General features: G+C 36.2%; 2 protein-coding genes across 3 annotated transcripts in view; one reads left to right on the top strand and one right to left on the bottom strand.

The window, feature by feature from the left end:
• LOC129258983 (xaa-Pro aminopeptidase 1-like) overlaps window positions 1–26,332 on the bottom strand; it is a 115,851-nt gene that overhangs the window by 57,830 nt on the left and 31,689 nt on the right. The window lies entirely within an intron of this gene.
• On the top strand, window positions 21,727–25,333 carry LOC135153983 (uncharacterized). Its single transcript, XM_064098983.1, has 2 exons — window positions 21,727–24,503; window positions 24,969–25,333. The coding sequence occupies exon 1, from the start codon at window positions 21,727–21,729 to the stop codon at window positions 23,794–23,796; it is 2,070 nt and encodes a 689-aa protein (XP_063955053.1). The 3' UTR covers window positions 23,797–24,503; window positions 24,969–25,333.

Below are 26,332 nucleotides of genomic sequence, written 5' to 3'. Positions count from 1 at the left end.
GACCAAGTTTCCATTTACAATTTTAAAAAATACAAGGGACTCTATAATTTTAAACATTCTGGTGCTTTTCTACCATCTGCAATGTTGGCATTTCGTGGGTTAAACAAGAAAATTTCATTAGTATTTCTATTTGACTATTTTTTTGTGGAGGTATTGAAAAAAACATGTGATTTTGGAGATTAAATATTAAGCATTGTCGTCACTTTTCTCACGCATTTATCTATTAATCAATCCCGCTTTCTCAATCCACGTGCCGGAATGGGTCTTAGGTATCATAAACATATAAAAATACCATGCAATCACTTGGACAAAATATTCATTACCAATAAATACTTTTTAATGTCTATTACCTTATATTTTTACGGTTATTAATATGAAAGTCAAAAAGGGGCCTAAGCTTTCGATCCTAGCAGAATCTTCGTCGGAGGCAAAATGACAAACATATAAAGTGGAACAACCATAATATAGACCACAAACAAGCTACAACAACACTAGAAACAAGGAGACAAAAGGGGCATTAGTGAGTAGAGAAGACCAATCAGGTTAGTGAAGGGGATGAAAGAAAAGGAGAAGGCAGACACAAAGGGAAGTTAGTGTAAGTAAGGCCAGTAAAAGACCTCAAGCCAAGAGGGATTAAAATAATGAGGCAGGCAACATCAAACAGGATCTGGAACAAAACAGTGATAATGGGATGAAAAACAAGAGAATTAGTGAGAGGTGGGTCAAACAGGTTACAAAGAAAGGCTTAATAAACTGGTGCAAAAGAGTGGGGGAAAAAAAGAAAAAGAATGGGGAACAACTGATAATGTGCAAAAGACATATAAGTATATATGATAAAGCATTAAACAAACTAAGAGAAGAAGGTAAGTGTAAATATGTATCTATAAGTGATATGTATATAAATATATCCAAAAAGGAAATGTATATGAAAAAATATATAAATACACATATGGTGTAACTGATATTGTAATCCGCTAGGGTTATTAATATGCGATCAAAAGGGATATCCACACTTATTCGCATTGATTAGACTATGCGTTTGTATTAAAGCATTCATTAAAGAAAAACACAGTTAAAAATAATTATTGCACGGTAGAGTATAAACCTTTAATTTCAAATATATCAAGTGAGATGAATGTAAGAATCTTTGTTATGGCAACTATTATTTCAGAACTATTGCTTTTATCTATAGTTTTACATTCAAGGTAAATAGATTATATTTTAGTACTGTGTGTATCAAACATCATTTGATATAATTTACAGCCATGTACAAAATATTTGTAATTACTTGCTTAAAGATGATCACTTTTTAATCACTGTGGCAATATGAAAATATCGGGAATACATTGAAATATATGTCAAAGTCGTTTCTTCTTCATGTTTTGCCATGCCCATTTGGATCGTTTCATTATTACCAATGTAAGATGTTATTTTGTCATTTACCCATTTTGTCTATTTCCTTTAATTTGTGTTTTCTTCAGCTGTTTTACATTTCTATTCCGTCTAGACTTGAGTTCATTTACATTTTTTTTTCAGCACTGCCCTGGCAATCTGAACTTAGGTTACATGATATTAATTATATTCATTTGTCATTCATCCATTTCCACTTTGCATTCCTTTCCTCTTATTCATTAGTTGTCAATTTCATTTCTTACCTATTCAGGTGTTCCACTCATTGCGTCCCTCACCTGACTCCTTAGTTTCTATTTCCATAATTACATAATCACCCAAACATCCTCTATCATCTTCATCTCATTCCTTATTGGTTTACCTTATGAATTGGGTTCTTACATTTTAGTTCGATCCTTCCATTCTTCTTATTTTGATCGGTTGATCGGTTGACTTAACTTAATTAAAATATATATGTAAATTTTACTTTGAACATGAGTTTATCTGAGGCAAAATAGCCCAGAGATTACATCAGTAAAGTACCAGACTTCATCGAGTTCAGTTCATTATTTTGTTCCTGTGTTTACCGAGTTCTTCTTCTCTCCGTTTGCTTCATTTTGATGTGTGATTGAGCTTTTGTTATCCCCCTTCTTTTGTTGAACATTGTTCCCCATAAACTGTATTATTTCAAACCCCACACCAAGATTTCTTTTTAGTTATTGTCTGGGTCATTTTATTCTTACTTTCTTTATTTCTGTATGGATTGTTACCTGATTATCATAAAGGTCTTGTTATTGTTATTTTTGCACTTACTTTTAGGGTCATCGATTGTTGTAGCGGTGCATCACTTGTAAAATTATCCAAAAACTTGTCACAAACAATACTGTGTAAGCTTTTGTCGAACATTTTGATATAGACATGTAAGTAGCAATACCAATATACATGTATGTGTTTTACCAACAGAATATAATTGAAGTGATTTGTTTTATTAAGAAAAGTGTATCTAGTTTTACCATAGATAACTGATGTCTTAATATCAGCTGGTACTCAGTTCTTCTACGGCCACCTGCTTCTAATTTACATTAAGCCCCTGAAGCTTCAACCTGTTCAAATCATGCATTTCTCTGGTCACCTTGTAAACCGAACACTCGTGATAAATATTATGGATTTACTGGACTGGTTCTATCAAGACCCGAATATTTACTAGCGTAAACTGATTATGTTTCAAAAGGGGCTACTCCCGATCACCAGAAAAGCGGTTTTATTTTGTTTTTATCTGAAAGTACCCCTTTTAAGTAGTAAAACAGGACTTGTCCGTTTAAGTAAATGAGGAAATACATGAAATTCATGCGCTGGATGATCATAACTTGGTTAGACTTTAACCAAAGTTTAACCAACACTCAAAAGTGAGTCATGTTAGTACTAGAATGCACGTTTCCTTGGCTTAACCGTGAGAAGGGAAAATAATTACTTTCCACACTTGAGAAAGGTGATAAATTGAATACATGTATGTTTACCTTGTAATGTGGAATTATTTTCAAGTAGATGTTGTTTGAAGGTTTGCATGGTGGCATGTACAATGGAGAAGACGGACAGTCAACCTGCCCGAAACGTCGAGTCTCTCTATTACTCATCATCTCTACTCGCCGACTCAAGCCAGCATCTCCTCACTAGCTCTACTACTCAAGCTGTTCTCAACTCATCAATCTTTCCTGGTTTACAGTCCTTTTCAGGACTACTTTCAAGAAAGAATACTCTACTCTCAAATCTCCACTTTCTCGCCTATCCATTTCTTCTCTTCTCCTATCCACTGTTTCTACAACACTTCACATGGTGTACCGTAAACCACATCAGCGATTATTTTCAAGTACTTTATAAGAACGAAAGGACTTCATCAGTCATCTTTTTCTTCTCTCTCTCTCTCTCTCTCTCTCTCTCTCTCTCGCACACACTCACTTGCTCTGCCTTCATTTGATTTTTCCTTTTGACGAATGAGTGGCTACGTTTATGCGATTGTCAAAAGTTATTAAAATACTTGGCAAAGAAGGACCTACATTCATTCATTCTTTTTTTTTTTACGTGTACGACGCGATAACAAAATGCCTTCTTAAGTTTCAACGTAACTATCTCTAGATGTTTTGTAAATAATATTCATTTGCAGAAAGATTCATTTATGATTGCACGTCATTCTCCACTGAAGCGTCGAGCAAACTAATTCTTATTCCTAAATTGTTATGTACGACGGCAAGATGTTTCCTACACGGCTTACATCCGATGTGATACTCTTCAGCGTTCTCATCTTCCAAATACACGCGGTGTCAATGCTCTGGTGCAGCGAACCACAGGAACTTTCAATGATTAAAACCGATGGTCAAAACATCACTACACTCTTTCATTTTTACTCAAACAACTTACAACCGAGACAATATGTTGTGTGGTGTAATCCAGATTCTGGATACGAAAATGAATTTAATCGATCAGCTGCAAATAACTTTTCGGTTAAATCTGGACGCTATAGTCTTGCTTTAAACAAACAAACTGAATTAAAGTTGTCGATTATGTTTACTGAAATAAGTGACACAGGGACGCACTCTCTTCGCCTATGCGAAAAGGGACGAACTTTGTGTGAGATATCCCGATTGAACTTGAGCGTCGACATAAACAAACCTATTTGTGAAATATTCTACAGAAATGAAAATAACGCGATACAGATGTCTTGCCACTGGATGCAAGTGAACGTTAGGAATCAAGTAAGACTCTTAGCGGGCGATCAGGTGATGTATGAACATACAACTACAGGGATAAAATCAGAAGGTTCATATAGCATCACCAACGGATACAACATATTCCTTTTTCCAGAAAAAGTTGGTGACTCAACTGTAGTGCCAACCAGGTGTGTAGTTTTTTATGATAACTTAAAGCGATACAAAGAATGTCAGTTTCCCACGGCAACGGATAAATTAATTCAGTTTAAATTAACTCATGGCTCAAACACTGAATGCTGCTCGGAAAGCAAGAACGCTTCAAATTCATCACTGTACACTATTAATGGAAAATCACTGCAAAGGATCGATTGTCGCGAAACGACGAACGTTAGTTTTCCATTTCTCTTTTTTGTGGAAGAGACGAAGAACTCAACTGGGCTAGTAATTAAAAGCATCGGACGTCTGAACTTTGACGGTCTAAGAGATGGAAACTCAAGTACTTTCCACCTTTCTCATGAAGACTCTCAATGTTCCATTGGCCTGGTATATGTTAATGTTTTAACATATAGACCATCGTCACTTACTACCATAGTAGCTTCTCTTCCTCCAAAAACGATTTTTGAAGAAAATATTCATGTGACTTCCAGTACTGGTAATGGGTCGAGTGGAAAAAAATATGTTCAAAGGTACAACACTGGCGATAAACAACCTATTTTGATTTCTGTCGTTGTGATTGCAGCTCTGGGTCTTGTGTTGAGCTTGTCCATCAACATCGCCAAATTGGTTTGCAGAATCCGAACTGGAAAGCAATCTGATCGACGACGGGAGGGGTATCAGGTTCTTAGAATGCAATCACCAATTCATATAACCGATACAGATAGAGATTCTGTAGAAATGAGTGCATTTTCTGGAGCGTCTCTTTTAAGTAGTGATGCTTCCCGTCTCCAAACATCTCCCAGGCTAGAGCTTTATCCAAAACAAGAAACATTGCGCTCTTGTGGAGAAAGTCAAGCAAACGCCATTGTATCCCCTGAAGCGAGACCGGGTTTCATGTACAGGACACCCTTCAATGTCGAACATCAAAGTTCTACTCCAGGAAAGTATCAGCACAAGACCGTATGTTCTGCCCAGGGTAATAGAAAAGTTGATTTTAACGATGAGCATATGGATGCCGCCAATGCAAGCACAACTGGCGCTGACGATACGTATTGTTCTATAGATGAAGTCGAGGGCTGTGCTAGATCTCCAAAGATAATAAATGCTAAAAAGGTATAAAATGTCGTTCCAACACCTTTTCAAGAGCGCAAACCGCTTTTTAGTATGCAGTGGCAGAGACTTGTCCGTCGTCCGTCAGCATGCCGGCAGATGCGACGAAGACATCGCCCGAAGACATCACCACGGAAGCGTTTCATCAATATTTTCGTCTGACAATTTGTTAGGTCTGACAACTTTCTTTGATAATGATTGGCTGAGAGTCACTGTTACCTAGTAACTGTCAGATAAAACAGTACTCATGGTACTTGTCAGATAAAACATCGGACAAGTCCTCTCGTGAAACAATAACCAGGACTTCATGTCAAAGACAACAATTCTGTTTTCTCTGGCCGTTTTACGCCAAACTGGATATGAGTCGTAAGACCAGGAAAATAAAGTCCTTTGCAGAAACAGTATATGATGACCCAAGAGGCCCCAAGAGAATATTCTGGAAGCAAGTCCAAGCTCAAAAAGATGGACATTAGTGACATTTTTTGAAAAAAATCCAAGCATTAGAGAGATAATTGTATCAGAGAATATCGTAATATGAAATTGGAAAAAAGGCCAGAGTGTTTTTCATTATGCCAACATAAAAATAACAAACATTTAATCGAAAAAGCAGACTCTCAACGAAATAATAATTATAACAATATTTTTTGTTTATGTAGTTTTCAATGAATTACATGATGTAGTAAATGTCCACTTGAAAATTTATTTATTTATTTATTTATTTATTTCAAAATATTTATATTATGAATCTGGCGGTTGCGATTAGTCACTGTGGTGACTAAACATAGGTAAATGAGAGGAGAATTTTACCCCTTATCGCGGTCATTCTTTTTTTTTCTGTTGGCATGTTTGCTTGTAAACAAAAATTAAAGCAATTTTGGAAATGTGTCCCCCCTTAGAACTCTCATGTTCTTAATTGTATAAGTTGAAAATGACAAATTCCACAGTGTGGACTTGCATTCCTTGGTTCGGTCGCTACGCAACCTCGCGTGAAAATAACTTTTAAAATCCATTTTAGGGGAGTCGATATTACAGCCACCGTCCCCTACTCACTGATATATCAAATTGCACTCTGTGACATAGGCTAACACGTGTAATGTATGATGTAAAGTTTCAAAGTTAAATTGACGAATACCTTAGTCAGTCGCTTTGCTCCCTTGCGTAAAAGAAACTGACATGCATATTAGAAGGTCGACATTAGAGTACCTCTCACTACTATTGTATATTGATGTACTGTATGTTGATAGGTTTATTATGTTTCACTATTAACCTTCACTTTTGGGAGGTCCACATTTCATTACAGGTTGAAATGCCTTACTTAGTACCAAACGTATATCACCAGATATCATTCTTGCTCTCACCCTCATCCCACTTTGGTGGTTTCCCAGGTTTAGTCCTAGAATATACACTTCAGTTCGTGGGTATCATACAACTTGTGAAATATACAATTATTACTTTCCATTACTTGTGATAAGCTTTTTATGACCAATTATGGCATAAGGACTCCATACCTTTGGAAATTTGTAATTCACAAGAGTTGTTATTTGATCACAAGACATTTCTAAATTGTTATTGTTTTTAATGTAAGAGTTCATTTAATGACAGTTTGTTTGTATTTCACAGTCGACCAGTTTCCATACACAATTACTCAATGAATGCAAACATTCTGGTGCTTTTGTGCCATCTGCAATGTGCACTTGGTGGGTCAAACAGGCATATAAAAAAGAAGCCATGACCCCCCCCCCCCCTCCCAATTAGAGATCTGTGAAAGTTATTATCCAAAAATCATTTCATCAAAATATTTTTTTTGCATAAATCTTGAAAGATATCCAGAAAACTTTCGATTTAGTGTAATACCACGGTGACACTTAGTCATTTTGAACAATAGTTTCTGATTTCTGTTCACTATGTTTATAAAAATATATTTGTATATTTATATACATATATATATACATGTATATATATTCATACCGTAAGTTTGGGGAATAAAAATTACGCCGTCCCTTTTCTCACGGATTGGTATGTATATTTTATCCATAATGCTATTTCCTGATCCTTCTTTGGTCAGGGTGACTGTAAATTCATTTTGTAGGGATCACAAACACGATAAATTGTTTTTTCCATCACTTGATACCAATGAAATCTATTATAATGTCTCTAACCTGTGATTTTTGTTCAGTAATAAATACAAAATTAAAAGACATAAGACATTTTTCCTTGTAAATTGTTACTTTCTTCCAGAGTATTTGAGTGTTTGTTTTAAAGCATCCGATGAAGCGAAACCTTATATTACGCGGACGTGTAGGTCTATAAATCATATTTATAAAATTATAAAATTAGATTCAAACATTAGACTTTAGTCTGGGCACTATATTCATATACAGTTTTACATTGACATAAAGAATATGATATTTAAGAATAGTGTATAATATCAATGGTCAATGAAAATAGTTCACAAATATGGAAATATTTGGAATTTTTGTTTCTGTTTCTGTTCATGGTAACTCCTGTAGGAGCTCGGCAAGACACCTTTTTTTTTGCTGGTAAACGCCCAGCTGATATACAACTAATTACCAGAGGTGTGCAATCTTCAAGCAGACGGAACATGGTCCAAGACCTACATGAATTCTTACAAGACCTTACTTGCCAAACGTCCACTAACCCTCCCCAAACACAAACGCATACACCCTCACTCACAATTGCTTTAGTGATACTATTCTATTTCTATAAATTGCTTCTCTCACGTCGAAACAGAAGAAAGATCACCATGACACAAGGGCAGTCGACCATTGAAACCATGAATCTATCAGTTTCTTTGCAAGATACATTGCGTGTAAGATTTGGCTTAATTGCATCCGATTAATAAACATGACAGTTTAATCTGTGAAGAAGAGAATACTCACTCCTCATTCAATCTTCCGTATAATTCCCAGACCTAAAAGACAATCCACTCCCACTTCTAGAATTTGATTGACATTTACTTTTGTTCGAAAGGCATATATGTCATATCTTCAAGTGGTATATTCATCAACAGCAAAAAAAAATGGGCGGATCATTTTTAATGAGAGTAAGTTTCATTTGATTTCCATGCTAACTTTTGCGTAAACATTAAGATCATGACGTACATAGATATAGTTCGTCATCCACAATAGTGCTGTTCCGAAAGTCTTCATACAGTGATTGGGGGCTTCAAAGTCTTCACGAACAAACGGGGAAGCGAAGATTGAAATGATATTGTGCATTATTTTGGATCATCCGTGCATACTACGTCATACTTATTTTACTCTCTGATACTCAACGAAAAATGATGCACCGCAGAATCGGCAGGAGGAAGTGGGAAAGTCATTTAAATAAAACATTTAAATGAATGATAGGACTCTAACGATACCTAATAAAGGATACAGAAAAGGAACATGACCTGCTATTATGGTTATTCCTACCCATCATTGTTATTCTTGTACGTCGCTGTCGGCTAATATATGTTTTAGGATATGACTTCTGTGGTACATTTAAAGAACGGAGTTTGCTTGTTAATTTCCGTTGATAAACTTGCCATATTACTTGTGATTGTGGCACATGTTTGAAGTAAAGTGTACTCTAAAACATCAAGATGGAGGGTAGACAACGTTTTCCAAGAGTAAATAAATTGTTACTTTTGATCATTCTAGATACCTTTGTTCGAATCTATTCATTAAGTGAAAACACTGGCGAAAACTGTAAATACAAGTTTGAATCGGTCGAAGTATTGAATCATCAAGACGTTTTTATTTCATTCAATCTTCAATGCCCTATCCTTGAAAATCAAACCCTGAATTGGATAGCACCACATGCATCATGGAGTATGACCTGTAATAACACTCTGCAGTGTACAAGTAATGAGTCCTCTGTTAATTCACGTTATAGGCTGAATAAGTCATTCTCAAACTGTACCTTGGAGCTCCTGATTGCATCTGCACATCAAGAGGATTCTGGACAACACATCATTATTCTAAATGAAGAAGGCATGACAAAATGTACAGCCTTGATATTCACCTTGTCAGTTATTGATACCAAAAACAATTGTACCTCTTTGTTGGACCAACATAGAGCGAAGGTTGAACTGTCCTGTCAGTGGACACAGATTAGCAGTAACCACCACGCAGAATTACGAGCCGGTAATCGACTGTTGGCTGAAGATAGATCTACAGGTGAAAACCTGGATAACAATCCCAACCTCACTAATGGATTCAGTGTTTATATCAGTATTGAAGATATGGTTAACGATGACTATGTTTGTGTTGTTGCCAATGCTATAGGCGACATAGGAGAAACGTGCGCATTTGTCACTCCACAGCGCAGTATGGTAGAGAACAACAGAGGGGGACAGGTTAGACTTGATTGCTGCGTTGAGAATGAAAGTACTCCATTGATATGGTGGAAAAATGCTAGCTACGTTATGTTATCACTCCACAATGTCAGCAACAATATTGCATTCGTATGTCTTGGAAGCAATGATTCCGCGAAACCAATTATCCATAACATTATTATTTTAGACTTCTCAAAGTTTGAACGTGATCGCTTTTTTATCTCAGGTAAATCTGCAAGCGAAAGCAAATATCCACTCGATGCGAGAAGTGAACTAAGATGTGAAACCATTATCGTGAATGTAACAAATATGGATTTACAATCAACAACGGATCGGCCAAGTAAAGAAATTCATATCCCCGCAACCAGTGAAGGTAGCCCTCCGATAGAGTCGACAAATCCTAAGAACGTAGGGACCGATAGGCTGATACCACTGGCAGCCATTGCAACACCTGGATATATCCTAAGTATTACAATTATTGTTGTCATGTTATGTTTCTATTACTTTCAACGGAAAGGTAAATATCTGGTAAGAGAACAAAGGTCAAATGCTACGTGTACACTCGCGTATTTAGCTTCAGGGGAAGACGATGACGTTGATGATTCAAGACCTCATGACACGATCACCTTTTCATCGCAGCAACCTCAAGAAGACGTGGACATTGATACCGATGAGTCGGTCTCTCATCAGCAATCGACATTAGACATAAACATCCGAGAACCAGATAGAATGAAGACTAAGCTACAAAATCTCGAAAACTCTCAAATTCGTCTTATCCCCAATGACATGAAAGAGTCATATCCAGGAAAATGCATGTCTACCAATAATGTTTCAGTCATTCACACCACTGGTGATGGTAAGGGGGCAGGGGACCCATGCAAAAGGGACAATGTTGCAAAGCACTCTACTGACCATCTAGTATCGATGATACCAGAGTTGGACGGTGCTTATTCTTCAATATATGATAACACTACCAGGATCATCGGGAGAACAAACCAACCTCAAAAGGATTCGCCTATTCTGAGACCACTTCAATCACCTGAAGATAACGAAGGGGATCGTCTTGATGTTGACAAAGACAACCCCTTACCTTCGCCTGACAAAACACCAACCCCCATTGAAAAAGCTGTTGGAAACCAGAAACCATCTGCACGAGAGTTGGAAGCCATGTATGCTCACCCAGACATGTCCAAGAAAACTAGAAACACGGGGAAAGAGTCTCAATCTGTACCACAGAGTAGACAATATTGCGACCATGTAGATCATCATGTTCATGATATTACTCCAACTGATGCAACTACCATGACTAGAGACGGTCCACAAGACAGTCTTTCGCAATCTGATGATCATCTCTACGCATCGGTACCGACCGAAGACTTCACGAGCCACACGGATGACAGTGATAGAGACAACCGTATAAACCAACCTACATTTGATGCTGATCTGTACATGAATTCTTCTTCTTTTCTTTGATTTGAATAAATGCTCTTGGCTATATGATAACATTTCCTGAAGGAATGCGTAACTTGAATGCATTAATTCCCATCCCTAATCACAAGATTGAAGCTCACTTCAATGTAAATCCAAATCAATCCAAGCAGCACTGTAAGAAAACGAGCTTGTTTGTAGATGAAAATTGCATTCAATTGTAAATAAACTATATTATCCATCGCTTACTTAATTTAATTTTATCAAGTTTTTTGTGTGTGTGCGTGTTCACAAGAGCAATAGTGCATTCTAAACAACCGAATTTCTTACTGGAAGCATAATTTGGGAAGATTGCATGAGCAAGCAAAACTTTTATAAGGCCGAGGCGAAGCTTATTTGTTTTAGTTTTTAAAGAGATATACAATAGCTTAAATAGGATGCAAAGTTGTAAGCACAAACGCGTTTAAATATATATGTGTTGATTTGTAATCATTTTCTCACTCTTGATGTTTGATTTATTTTCCGTTCTAATTATGGTATTTGTATGTTCTACCTTCAAAATTCACAAATTCAATTCAAAGGGTCAAAGTTGAATGATTATCCAATGATCATAATTGCTAGGGATACCAATATTTTTTTCTTATGACATGTTTGCATACATTTTGTGCCTGTACATATTGTTTATTATTGTATTGTATTTGGTTCATTACTTGCCTATTATTATCATTAGTGACATTATTTGTTTATTTTTTTGTTAACAGGGCCACAATGAAGACCACCAAGTTGGTGATGTGTGCCACCCTGTACAAATATCAAAAATAAATAAATATATGTTTAAATGATTACTTGTGTGTATCATGAAATGGGTATCGAACCTGATAACTTTTTCTTGATAAATAATAAATAAGGTTTTCTTCTCAAGACTAGTACCCTTAGTGCATGGAAATTTGTTGTATACGTTTTCACTGCATAACTAGCTTAGTGTGCATATTCATGTTTACCATTATATTCGCATACATGTTTTATTACTCTATAATACTTTACTGCAACGTATTAAACATTGCCATGCCCTTGTGTGAAATACTCCTTTAAGAAATTGCATAATATGAATAACCCGTGCTATTTGTATCACGGAAAAGGTAATCAATAAGTTATTGAATAAAAATTCATTCAATAATAACTATCACTGTATACAATTGAATCACCGATTTAAAATTCGTTAAATGTATATTTATAATGATGCCTGCAATGCGTTTAAATTTGTGTTTGAATAATATATGGAATAGTTCGAAACCATCTTTGAACCCCCGCATTGCTAATTGACATCTCAAAACATGTCATTTTTAGTCATAACATTACAATGTGCAGTTGAAAACGTATCAATATGCAAATTCAAAATGTATTAAATAAATAAGATGGATAAACAATGTAATTAATCCTTCTTTGTGGAATGATTTACGCGTTTATAAACATAAAGCTTGTGGGTCGATTTAAGTCCCTGCTCAAAACTTGTCATTTCAACAGATGATGACCCACTTGAGAATTGGTAAATTTAGGTGGACTTACATGTAATTTATTAGTAGACCAAATTTATTAAGGGACCAGTTATAATATAGCAGAGAGCAGTTCACTTAGAAAAGCCCGTATCAAGCGCCTTATAAATATTCCGTACTATTATACATTGATAAAGAAGAAATATCTGTGGAAAAAAAATTAGTCGTTACTAGCATGTCTCATTTCTTTGCATGTGCTTTTTCCTATTTTGTTAGTAGTGCAGTTTGTCATTGTTTGGACAAGAGTGACCTCTTAATAACAGAAAAGCATTAAGTATCATGAAAAGATTGAATTGAAGTATGAATATATAACTTTCAACTATAAAACCTTATGATTTACGGCTCCAAAATCTAAAAAAACATCGAATGGTAGTTTGGTTTATTTTGAATAATACCCGAAGCAATTATAAGTTAGGGCGGTATGCTTGTGTGGTGTATACGGTGTTAGGGTGATTGCGAGTGGATGCGTGTGTGAGGAAGAGAGAGTGGGAGAACGGGTGTGTGTATATGTTGAAAAAGGAATATGCGTGTGCATTTCAGATGCTGCATTTTATATCCCTTTTTACTACAAGCAATCCTTGTGTTTTTTCTTTTACAAATAATTAAAATTCCCTCTCTCCTTGTTATATGAGGAGGAGAAATATAAACTTCGATTGATAGAGGGTTATTCGCGTGAGCAATCAGTGGTTTCTTCGCACGAACTATAACACAGATGCAAACTAATAATATCTCTGGAAATGACCACTTCCAGGTGGTTAGATTACATTTTTATGGAGTTGCCCGACTGCTTTCTCACAAATGATGACCAGCTGGGAAGGGTATATTGATAAATCGTTGAACAAAGTATGTGACTGTGTGGTGGTATATTCGGTCATCTTTAACAGCATATGCAATATTAACATCAATTCTTCAAACCAGAATCAGAAAATATTCACGAACACTGCAATTCAATTTTTATTCAAGTCAAATTCCAATCTTAATTCATTTCCTCACGAAAATCCATAGATTACATAACATGTCAAATTCCTGAAAAAACAGCAGCAAAGTATACATTTTGCTTAAGTATCAGAGTGATCACAAGAAAGGAACAACCTTATAACGAATCCTCTAACATAATATTAATTATTTCATGTAACACTTTATTTTTGTAGACGTCAGTACCGTGGGAAATGGCCTCTGCTTAATAAATTATGACACCGGAAAATAATGACCTTCGGTTTCACAATCAGATCATTATGATAACTGGTTTATGATGATAAATCAAATTAGAGAGATGCATATTTATCATCAATCCTGAGAAAATTGATTGCTTCCAATTTACATTAGGTTATCTATTTTGATATGCATTGATAAATATATTTCAACATTCAACCAATGATGAAAGGTGGAGAGGTAGGTCGTCTCTATCGGTCCACGCTCCGCCCATATACTTCCCCATTCTATAGGTTCATATCTTAATCTGATTTCCTCTGATGTGCTCCACATATCATTTGTATTTGGTAACAAAGTCTAGCGCTTCTCCAATGTCTGCTCAAAGGCTTACCTTCTACAGAACGACAATCCATATAGTGTTATTGTTATTTGCTGCACGTGAAAGGTTACCCTTGTTCATGCGGCTATTATGTATTGGCGCTCTACTTAGATGTACACATTACAAGTGAATTCTGGATTGTTCATATATTTTACAAACATGTTTCCAACGAAATACTTTTTAGCGTGCAGAATGCTTTTGACATTAATTGTCATGCAGACCACTTTTCACGCCAGTGTCTCTGATGACGATCCATTTTGGTGTGGCAAAACTCAGAATGAAGATTTGGACGTTTGGAGTGGACAAAACTTCTCTAGGAAATTTTATTTGAAAGATCCATTAGTCGGGACTCAGTCATTGGTGTGGAGAAAAGGTGAATCAATGTTGATTAAACAACGGAATAAGTCTTTAGATCAAGACGACGGGGATCTTGACGTAAGTCGTTACCGATTGGTCGAAGTTGCAAACGACACTTTTGATTTGTTTCTTCTATACATTGAGAGTAATGATTCAGGGCACCATGTAGTAACTGTTAACCACGGTACACAGTCACTCTGCACGGCTCTTCTGCTTAATATAACAGTCGAAATCCCACGTCCGAAATGTGTCACACAATTCGACGAAGAAAACAAAAGATTACAGATGTCTTGCCAATGGGTGCAAATGAACAAAGGGGATCGAGCACACTTTGAGGTAGACAATGAAATGATCTTTGAACATCAGATTGAAGAATCGAATTTCAAGGGCTCCTTCAATATAACACATCGTTTTAGTACATACATTGGCCTTGATGATATTCTTCATGAAATCCCCCTACCAGAGAAATGCATTGTTTCACACACAAATGGAAAGGGGAAAGAAGAATGTAAATTCCTCCCCCTTGTCACAGCTAAGTATAACGGACTTGATGTTAGTGAAAACTTAAAATGTTGCGCCAATGAAGAGAGCAGATCTACTATGCTTGTTTATAACAATGAATCACTTGTTCCTTTTTCAGAAAACTACAATTCAACAATTGTAAATGGTGTGATTTCCTTCTGTGTTTTGAATGAAGAGCAGCATTCAAACATTATTAATATGACATTTTTTGACATAAGAAAATACGCTAAAAATGAATGTTCAACTTCCAAATTGAACTTTCAGCAACTTTTCTTCCAATTTAAAGCAGACCAACAATGTAAAGTTTTACTGGTGAATTTTTCAAATGCTAATTCGATTTCGAGCGATATTGGAAACAATTTGGCAGAACCTACCACCGGTATATATAGTCCTACTACCACTAATAATACTGGCGTGCTAAAACCAACAACGAATTCAACAAAACAATTCATTAAGATAGCAGTGGCTGCAATATCAACATTAGCACTTGGGTGTGTTGCTAGTGCTTTCATCATGAAATGTTGTTTAACCAGAAACCTCAGTAAAAGGTATGTTTTAAGAAGGGATATGGAACAGGGTCTTCACAGGGATTCGACATCAATGGGTGACGATCAGACAGGGGCACTAGCAATGACAGCCGATAACAACCAGGGATCTTCTACTGTTGGGCTCCCACGTTCCTCATCGGAATCGGAGACCACATCTAGAGATGAAATGATGGCTACAAATTTACTAAAGCATAACTTAGATGCACTCTACGCGAAACCTGACTTGAGCCAGAAAACAAAGAAATCGACATCTGCGCAGAGAGGTGCGAGTAGAGGAGCGTTTCCTGAAGATGACTTTCTTCTTTTTCCAGAAGATGGCCTCCATCCACGTGCCCCGAGGATCGATCAAGAAAACCATATCTATGGCAACAACATAACGAATCCAACAGATGAATCAACAACTGAGAGTGACTTGTATATGAACACATCTGTGTAGCACTTCTTTTATCAACACATTCGACTGATTTTAAAAACCTTTATAGGGTCTATTGGGACAGGAAATGTTGTTAAGGTACATTTTTGGCAAATTTCACTTGATTTCAAACTTTACTATGCTTCGGGATTCTGTTATACGGATTCGTCCCTATTATTTTTTTTATTATTATTATTATTATTTCATATGTGCATTGGATTTGAAATGAGCTTCTTATTTTTGGTAATAAATAAATGCTGTAAAACCTCGCATATATTCTTTTACTTTGCCGATAGAACAATATTAATCATAGGGCTTATCACGTTTTATTTCATATTCTTGTTAAAATTATTTGAAAAAAAATGTTTGTCTTCATTTGAATTTTCCCTAACCCTCATATATGTAAAATTCCTATATCTATTTCCCCGGGACAGCTATGTTTAGATTATGTCGGGAACAAGCCGACCATAGAATTGTAAGAAGTGCATCCAATAACTTACAAAGATAAGAATGAAAGAACTATTATTTAATGCCTTGCCAGGGTAATGATCAGTGTAACAATATTGAATAGCTTAACAAGAAAGGGAAAGTTATTTTTTTTCTTTTTTGTTTAGAAAGAGCCCCATTTCCACAATATAAATATATATAAAGAAACATAAGCTCGTAACCATGAACGGAAGTTGCAATTGCCAGTTGATGAATTAAACGAAACTAAACGAGCGAAAAAGATCAGTACTCGTTCATGGCAATTTAATGATTTTGGTTCTCATTCTTTTGTGCGATATGCATTTAAAAAAATAATCAGAATAAAAACCGGAAGAGGATTGCTTGTCTTTATAAAAGGTCGGTTCTTAACTCGCGTTATTGGATATGAACTCTTATTTGTGTCGTACAATTGATTATTTCTGCTGTTTGGTTTTGGTCACGTGGCTTCAGGGGCAGTGATAGGATAGAATATAACACAAGCTCCTCCCCTTTTAAACATGTTAAGCAAGTCACCGTCTTCAACAAGTAGTAACATTGAAGGCTATGTTTCGCATTGCAACATTGTTTCCTAAGATGTCCCATTCTCTAGCGATCTTAGACCTTCACGTGATAGTTCAAGCAAAGTCAACTTTTCCATAACTTTTTATAAGTGCAACCGTCATGTCTCGACGGACTATCGGAGTTCAACATAGGGCAATATTTTTTCTACTTTGTTCTGTGGAATTCTTCATCCAACCATCCTTTTCTAATGACGATTCATTATGGTGTAACCAGAATCAGCAAGTGTCAAAGAAGATGGTTGAAGGGCAGAATATTTCTCTCAAATTCAATCTGCAAGATCCCGTCAAAAGCCCCCAGTCTCTTGTGTGGATAAAAAGAGAAGTGGTGCAGCGATGTGAAAAACTACTGAATAATTCTTTGCAATGCTATACCAACTCATCCCTTTATGTCAATCGTTACAAGTTGGATGAGATTAACGAGACCCAGTTAGAAATAGGTATCGTGTTCACTGAAGAAAGTGATTCTGGACAACATGTGATCAGGATTCAACATGATTCTCAGTCGCTTTGTATTCTTGCAAAGCTGAACCTAACAATAGAAAGTACACCACCTGTATGTTCTACGCTCTTCAATACAAGCAGTGGTAAATTCCTAATGTCTTGTCAGTGGTTACAGGTGAGAAAAGGGGATCAGGCTCAACTTGTAGCAGGTAATCAGGTGCTGTATGAGTATGAAACCAGTGAGATGAATTTCGGTGGTAATTTTAATTTATCAAATAAACTAACCGCACACATTCCTGTTCAAAATATATTTGACCAGAATGGCGTGCCAACCGGATGTTCTGTACTAAGTGGCAGGGAGAAGAGGACTCAAAAATGTGGATTTACTACGTTTCAAACATGTTTGATAAGTAAGAATCAATCTGTAACTGATGCTATTGGACGAAGCATATGCAGAAACTCAGAATTTTCGTTGTGTTATTTTGATACGCAATGTAACCTGCTTGCATCTAGTAATTCAAACAACGTACCTGTGATTGATATCGAGCAAATTGATGTTATCATTTGGGAAAAGAAAGGCCATTATCTTGTGATAATAAAAGATACTAAGAATCGAGAAAAGCTAAAATGCAAAAAATTGTGTCATGAGAACGGCACCAATATATTGAAGTACTGTGGTCCTAGCTCATGTGATGTAAATAATTGGAATGGGAGTAGTGTGAACGCCCCAACAAATCCACTTGCAACCCAGCAACCAGCAACTAAAAGGGATATATTGCTATATTCAGTTGTGGTGATATCAACAGTGACATTAATATTATCCATTTGTGGCTGCTTCAGCAAATGTCACAGAAACCTCATCATAAAACGGAATGAGAAGAACAATCATATTCACATCACTGATACGGTGGCAGTCCAGAACGAAAGCACTGATTCTGTTGGCATGAACCTTTCAATCCCATTGTCACGGCCGAGAAGTGACAGAGTCCCTGAACAACCACAGTCTGGCAATCAGCGACAAGTAAACAGTTGCATCAAAAATAACCTGACAAGGATATCCCCTAACCGACAAAACAATCCTCCGGAACTTCCCGAGCGGCGCACGTTGACAGCGTTGAATCAGAAACACGGCATCCGACGAGTAAATGCCGGTGACGAAAACATTATTCTACTGAATCGCAATAACAGTTTCGGTGAGGTTAAGACCGTTCACAACAACGCAATAGCTGTCCTTTCAACAACCGAAGGAGCGACAAATCCGGACAATACATACTGTACAGTTGATGATGTCCAGAAGGATATAATAGGTACGGGAATCGAGGTTTCACATTTGGGATCTGACCAAATCTTGCTTCACGCTACTGAACAAAATGTACATCACTCCAATCCATTGAACCTGAAACCGGAGGCAACATCGTCGTTCGATTTAATTTTGGATGGAGACAAACTCTACGCAAAGGCTGATATAAGTCGGAAGACTAAGACAAACATATCTGAGGAGTTTGAATATGACGACCCAAGGGTTCCTGGAGAAGAATTCTTTCAAAGAATCAAAGCCAACGAAACTAAAGAAGCACCTCTCGCTGAAGAGGGTGATAGCCTGCATGCGATTACAGCTCTAAGTACTTGATCATCAATATAATGGCAAACTTTGTACTGGTAGCACTTTCGAATATTTCAGCTCCTTCTGGGTTTTCCAGTTGCCCTATGCTTAAGAAGTAGAGATTAAACGGTTTTTCATGTTATTCTTCCAAATTAATCTAAGGGTTTTTTTAAGTTTGCTTAACTAATTCAAATTTTGCATTTCTTTGATTTTATAATGCCAAAGTTATGAAAGTTTTTTTTTTTATTAGAGTCCGATGCTTTACATATCAATGCTCCATCATTCTGGTTTTGCAAGGAAAATTTAGAACTCATTCCGCTAATGAAAACTAACTCTTTACAATGTTCGCGTCATTTATGGCAAGCTCCTTTCATTAGATTTATTTTAGGAAAAATATTTGAGGAGCTGTTGTGGCTGTGAACATTAAAAGGTTGTTGCAACTTTTCGCAATTACTGATTACGTTTCCTGCAAACATGAAAAGAAATGCATTAAAATATTAATGCAATAAAGCGTCTGACCAGGTCACTTTTTAAAAATAAGATCCGTGATACTTTCAGTGTTGTCAATAGGTGTGCAGAACACGCAATTTATCAAGTCACTGTTGTCTATATGGCCCATATGTCAACCAAAGTATTAAAACTGATGATTAATATGGTTATCAATTGGTAGCCTCTCAAAATAAATGATTTTGGAACTAGGATAACAAACGATCATGCGCGAATCTGGGGCCCGTAACACAAAGCCTAGCTATCATCGTAGAAAACTTTCCACGATTGATAGCATTCACAACAATACACAGTTTATCTTGAATATCAAGCGTACGATTAATCGCAAATCTTTGTGTTAATGGACCCTAGTCATTTTTAAGTTTTGCATTGCTGTGTTTTACATGCCATATAAATATGAACGGGATGCGCGGTGATTTCATGCCATTTTTCGTCACGACAGAGCGGGGGCGTGGCGATCTCTTCCCATAGGGCGAGGAACAAAACTCGAGAACACTTCTCACCCCCCCCCCCCTCATTACGTGCATGATTCTAAATGTGGGATCGCTAGTGACAATTTTACTTACATTTCATACAACCTGTAGAAGCTTTTATTTTTTTGTGTGTGCACCTCGCTCATTTTTTGTGATAATTCAACATGAATTGAATCAAGAATCACTACTTTTATGGTTTGGTGGCCTAACAGTTTCCAAAAGAATGAAAAGGTCTATCTATCACCTTCAAAATGATATCATTACAAATTTCATGAGCCTTTCCTTGTTTATATCTGATCAGGGCCCCGTCTTACAAAGAGTTGCAATTGATTTAATCAATCGCAACTATGGAAAGCCAGCAAAGTCAACATATAAAATGCATGTTTATTTCTAAACAAAATCTAGATATGAATGTATATCCATAAATTCATCGATTTCTTGACGATTTGATGTGATCTCCTTTATTTACAAAGGCCATTTTGCAAATTTCCTGTAGAAAAAATTATGACACTCTTGGATTTCCATAGAGTTACAATTGATTGGATCAATTGTAACTCTCCTCCTGCTCCTCCTCCTCATCACCATCATCATCACCACTACCATCACAATCTTTATCATCATCATAATCATCATCATCATCACCATCATTATCATCATCATCATCTTCATCATCATCATCATCTTCATCATCATCATCGTCATCATCAGCACCATCATCATCATCACTACCATCTGGTAAAAATGTCAACTGGTTTACGGCAAATAATAATTACAAACAGAAATACCTTGATATACACAGAACTACCATGCATGGGATCACAAAATTGTATATGTGTTGGGAGAAGATTTAAACCTTTGTTCTGAAGGCTGTAGTGGATAGCCCAAAGTTTTGAGGTTTCATTTTAAAATATTTTGTGAACAAATGATAAGTTTCATTAACTAGCACAAAATGTGTACGTGTACAGCTATATTTTATGAAATGACAAAGACTGTTAAATACAACTAAAATGGAGCGATACACCTTTATAAGCTTTAAAGCGATCAAGAGTATTTTCTCTAGTGAAATAGGGAAATGATATATTTATATATACAGCATTTACATATTGATGCAAAGTGCTTAACTAGCAATTGTTTCATATTTTTAATTACTGGTTTCACTTTTCATATTCTACAAACAAAAGGTATTGATTCGTGATGCCATGTAATTTTCCGCATATTATCAAGTCACTTCATTTGATTTATGGACTAACGAAACTGAGACTAGTTTTGATGCATGCATACAAACAATCATAAAATCATTGATATCTCTTATTTCTCTCTCGTAATAAGAGAGATATAACTACAACCGATCTTCAATTCGAACCACTCAGTTGTAAGACATTGCGTGTTACAGATTTATTGCATTGTTAAACCTTTCTGCTGTTCAATATGATACTTCATATCATTTCCTTGTATATCAATTCTGTTTATTTCATCGATCAACCAGGTTTTTTTTTTCTTCGTGCAGGAATTAAAGTTTTTCATGAAAGAAGTCATATCAGGATTTATGTGATCATAGAAGCAAAATATTGAACCCTGATGTGAGGAATCATTTCGATTCAACATGGCAATTACTTCAATAATTTATGTAATTGTCCTTCTTGAAAGCATCTTCCACGCTGGACAGTGCGAATATGTATCATTTTTGTGTGGTGCCAGGCAGGAACGCTCATTAGGAGCCGTAGACGGACGGAATGTTTCTGTACAATTCCTTCTTGAGGACCCCTTGAATGAGAATCAGTCAATCGTATGGGCAAAATGGGTAGATGAGAAGAATCAACTGCTCGATGATGTCGACAAAGAAACTATCAACAGGGACCGTTATAAGTTGACAAATGTAGCAGGAGAACGAACGATCAACTTGTCGATCGCTTTTTCTGAACCTAGCGATTCAGGAGAGTACGTGCTTAAAATTCATCACAAGGATCAAAAGCTTTGCACCATTGCGTCGTTCAATATAACCATCGAAAGCACAGAACCTGTCTGCTCAACACTCTACGACCAAGAGACCCGGAGATTGCAGATGTCCTGTGAATGGATGCAGGTGAACGTCGGGGATCAAGTTCAACTGCTGGTCGGGGATCAGGTTCTATATGAGTATGGGACTAGTGATATGAATATTGATGGAGATTTTAACTCAACCAACATATTCAGTGTTTACTCGTCTATTGAAGACGTACATAATGGTCGAGTTATGCCAAGCGTGTGCCTCATTAATAATAAAGACAAGTCTAACAATAATACCTGCTCATTTCATTTCGTCCAAGATCTCCGTCTGCATTCTTTTTTTGAATGTTGCCCGGAAGGAGAAACTGACGCTGATGTTCTTTGGTACACCAATGGAAGTATTCTAATTCCACTGTCACCGAACAACACTGTATCATTTGTCCATGAAGGGCGTCTTTCTTTATTTTGTGGACCAGGTGTGCCGAGTAAAAATAAGACAGTTCTCTTACGAAACATTGGCAATTTTATCCAAGAAAAAGAGTGCAACGTTTCACTGTCTACATTTGACACACCTGAAGGGAACGCAAATTGTGCAATCATGAATGCTAAATGTAAAAACGTATCCAACCGAAATAGTCTTGAAGATGTAGAATCAAACACCGGAAGTACTTCCACAGAAAGAACTGTTAGCAAAGTAGTGGACGAGAATTCCGATCGAGACATCGAAGCAAGGAAAATCCCTATTTGGGTTTTGGTTACATTAGGCCTCTCGATATTATGTTGTATTGTAACTGGCTTTATCACTTGTTTTTACCGTGCTTTAAGAAAATATCTTCCCTGCCTTGGAAAAACAGTGCACGAATCACTACCGACGGCTTCAACAGGGGTTTTCGTTAACACTCAACATTCTGACATATCTGGTGGTATGGTGAACTTAGACTTGTTATCGACCCGACATAGATCTCATAACACCATAATTCGAGGAGCTGTCACTTCTGAGGCTATAAAAGATCATGGAAATCTGCAGCAAAGTCAGGACGTAAAGGTGTCCGGTTCATTTCGTACAGATCATGAGGCGCTGGTGCACAAGCAGAGGGAACCCGAGAGCCACTGCTTTGGCCATCTACCCTCAAAGTCCACTTCAAATGATGGGGATCTCTCGGGTGCCATTGGGTTCACGAAGTATGATTCTGAGGCTTACCCTGATAGCCCGGATTCTGTATATTGTTCTGTAGATGATATCAAAGGTGCTCCTGGGGATGTCGATATAGACCAATTGAATTCACATGCGATATCAATCCAGCATCCAAGTCCATCACCAAAAGATCAACCCCATGTACAGGCATCATTTTCAGCTTCTGTTAGACCAGGCAAAATACCACGGAATTCTTCATCTGCGAGATTGAAGAAAGCCGCTCAAACGGACGCAGATATGGATTTGTTGTACTCAAAACCGGATATGAGCAGAAAGACGAACAGAATTAGAGTTTTAGAGTCAGACTATGATGACCCCAGGTCTCCAGGACTAGATCTCGGTCTAACCCGCAGATGCAAACTCAATGAAGAACCCAACATTCTGGAACATGATAAGGATTGTGGTATGAGTCTTACAGACCTCTATGAGAACAACATTGCAAATCCAACTGATGAATTAGTTGATGATGAAGGGCTTTATGTCAATTACTAATATTGCTAAAGCGTCACCGTCTCTCCACAAGTGAATGAAGGCAATTGAATTATTTTATTTTATTAATCATTATTCAGCTTTGGTTATTAATTTTTTTTTCAAAGCACTTAGCAATTCCACAGAGGTGTTTGTAATCCTCGAACTTTTACGGAACCTTGACCCCCTGAATTATCTGACAGCCTTAGAAATTCTAAATATAAGCAATATCATCTTACTGTGCGTGATATATAAGTATAGTTCTCAAATGACATCCGTTCTGTACTTTCTATGTGTAAAACTGTATAATGTTAACGGTACCTTTTTAGATGTATATACTTCATGATTGTTTTAGATAAGACCTTATAAAGTTAGTTCGTTCTTTTAAAGGTAAATTTTTCTCAGTCGTACACATTGGATGAAAAAGGTTACTAACGTGTTAACAATCGAATGTGGTATTTTTATGTTAAATTGATAAATTTTGAATGTTATGAGATTCTCTCACGCTGCGCTGTAAGGTAACAAACATCGTTTATGAGTAGGTGGTAGTGAATTTTAGTTAATGAGGCCTGTCTAGGTATGTTGAGGGTGTGCCAAGGGGCATCATGTTATTGTGTACGTGCATGTGCTTATTTTAGCTCTTATCATCCGTTGAAGCAAACTTTACCTACTTACACTATAAAGCCATATTTATCAAATTAATTAATATTATTAATAATATTCTAACAAATGTATATGTCTTTTTTTCTTTGTTTCTTTATTTACTTTTTATTTATTTTTCTTTCTACTCATCTTGCTACCTTGGTGTTCAAGACTTGTTTGGCATAGTTTGTAGCTGCAAACTGCTTGTCAATATTTACTTCGATTTAGTTAGAACGATAGTTCATGATATTGTTATTATTATTGAATCGAAAATATTAAAGCCACACCGGCCATCATGGACTGGCTTGTCGAAGTTTGTCGACTCACAAAATCCTATAATTGTTATGTGTATACCTGATTGATAGAATCAATCAATTGATCGATGAAACAACCGGTCAATGAATCTAAAAGAGAGTTCACTTATAAGTGATTGACATGTTATTTCACTCCACCGCCCATAGCAAGAGCACTTAATTACATTTATTGATTGTTGATTGTCGACATACGAGAATGAAACTCGGTTACCTGGGAAGATGAACCAACATGTATTGTAGGCTATTAAAACGAGACTGTCGATTCTTTTGTATAATAGTCCAGTTACATCATGCATATATCCATATATAAAAGTGTTAGATTTCTTTCTTTCTTTCTTTTTTGCATCTCTTAGACTTGAGTCTAAAGGTTCTTTGTCTATACATCTTGTATTATACTTACAGTCCCATGGCTTCCACTTAAATAAATGCAACGTCAGAAAAAGGGCAGACGCTGAAATGTTATGAGAACGAAAGGCTACGGCTTTACAATTATGAAGATCAAGCTTTCAAAAGATGGAGCTATTCTGGATTTATTTGGTTAAAAAATGCCGTTTGTACATCGCCAATGCTGCACACTGTAAAATAAATACTGTACATTTTGAAAGCTAAATAAATGGTGGTTTCATTGAATTTTAGTGGTAAACGGACTAAGTCTTGTACGATGTTTTACGGGATGCCCATGATAAAAATGACAAGACTTATGATTTTAATGATCGTTACTAAAATGATTATGATAATTAATCATGAAATAAGTTATGATTTGTCAGGGTGGTGATCATAATAAGTATGAAGCACAATGTTGAAACTAATAATGATGAGGAGAAAGAGGATGAAACGATGATGGAAATAATGAAGGTCTTAATGATGATGATAAATTTATATTAATTGTGTTGACAATAATGGATAGTGTAATGATGATTATGATTATAACTTTTACCATCGCAATCATTAAAAAAAGTGATGATGGTTGTGATGATGATAATGATAATGACATTGATGATATTGATTATTTCAAGATGACGGTGATGGTGGTGATAATGATGATGACTATAGCTATAATATTTATCAGATAATGATGACTATGTGTTCAGGATAATCATGGCGTTCAGCAATATTGTCTTAAGATAAATAATGATAAATTTTTCATAATTATCTTCCAACATATTTCTGTTTCCACCCTACCACATTGTTTTTCTTAAGTTTTCTCAACTGTTCATGGTCATAATCATCATGAAATATAATATTCAAACGATAACATCCTTTTGTTTCATTTCATTTTTCTAGATATATATCTATGAGGCCTAATAACATGTTCAATTATGAAATGAAATATATAAACAATACTCACACACTTCATTCCTTTTTCTCTTCATTTCCCATCATCATTATCCATCACATTCATAACGAGGATTCTTTATCTCTTTACACTTGGGACTACAGAAAGTGATTTTTTAATTAGGCTAATCTTCCAAAAGTTTCACAGCAGAACAGGAATTGGCAAGCGAGTTCATTGACCTCTGTCATGTATGTATGCTGGATCTTTCCATTAGATAAGGTAAATTCGTTTCATCTATTTGTGGAATGATGACAAAATACTTAAAACA

Source organism: Lytechinus pictus, chromosome 4 (genome assembly GCF_037042905.1).
Source record: "Lytechinus pictus isolate F3 Inbred chromosome 4, Lp3.0, whole genome shotgun sequence".
In the NCBI taxonomy this organism is placed as follows: domain Eukaryota; kingdom Metazoa; phylum Echinodermata; class Echinoidea; order Temnopleuroida; family Toxopneustidae; genus Lytechinus; species Lytechinus pictus.
Note: the sequence above shows the minus strand (reverse complement) of the source record. Positions and strands in the feature narration are given on the sequence as shown.

Excerpts from the sequence above, each read along its gene's own strand:
- LOC135153983 (XM_064098983.1), top strand. The coding sequence starts at position 21,727 with ATGGCAATTACTTCAATAATTTATGTAATTGTCCTTCTTGAAAGCATC.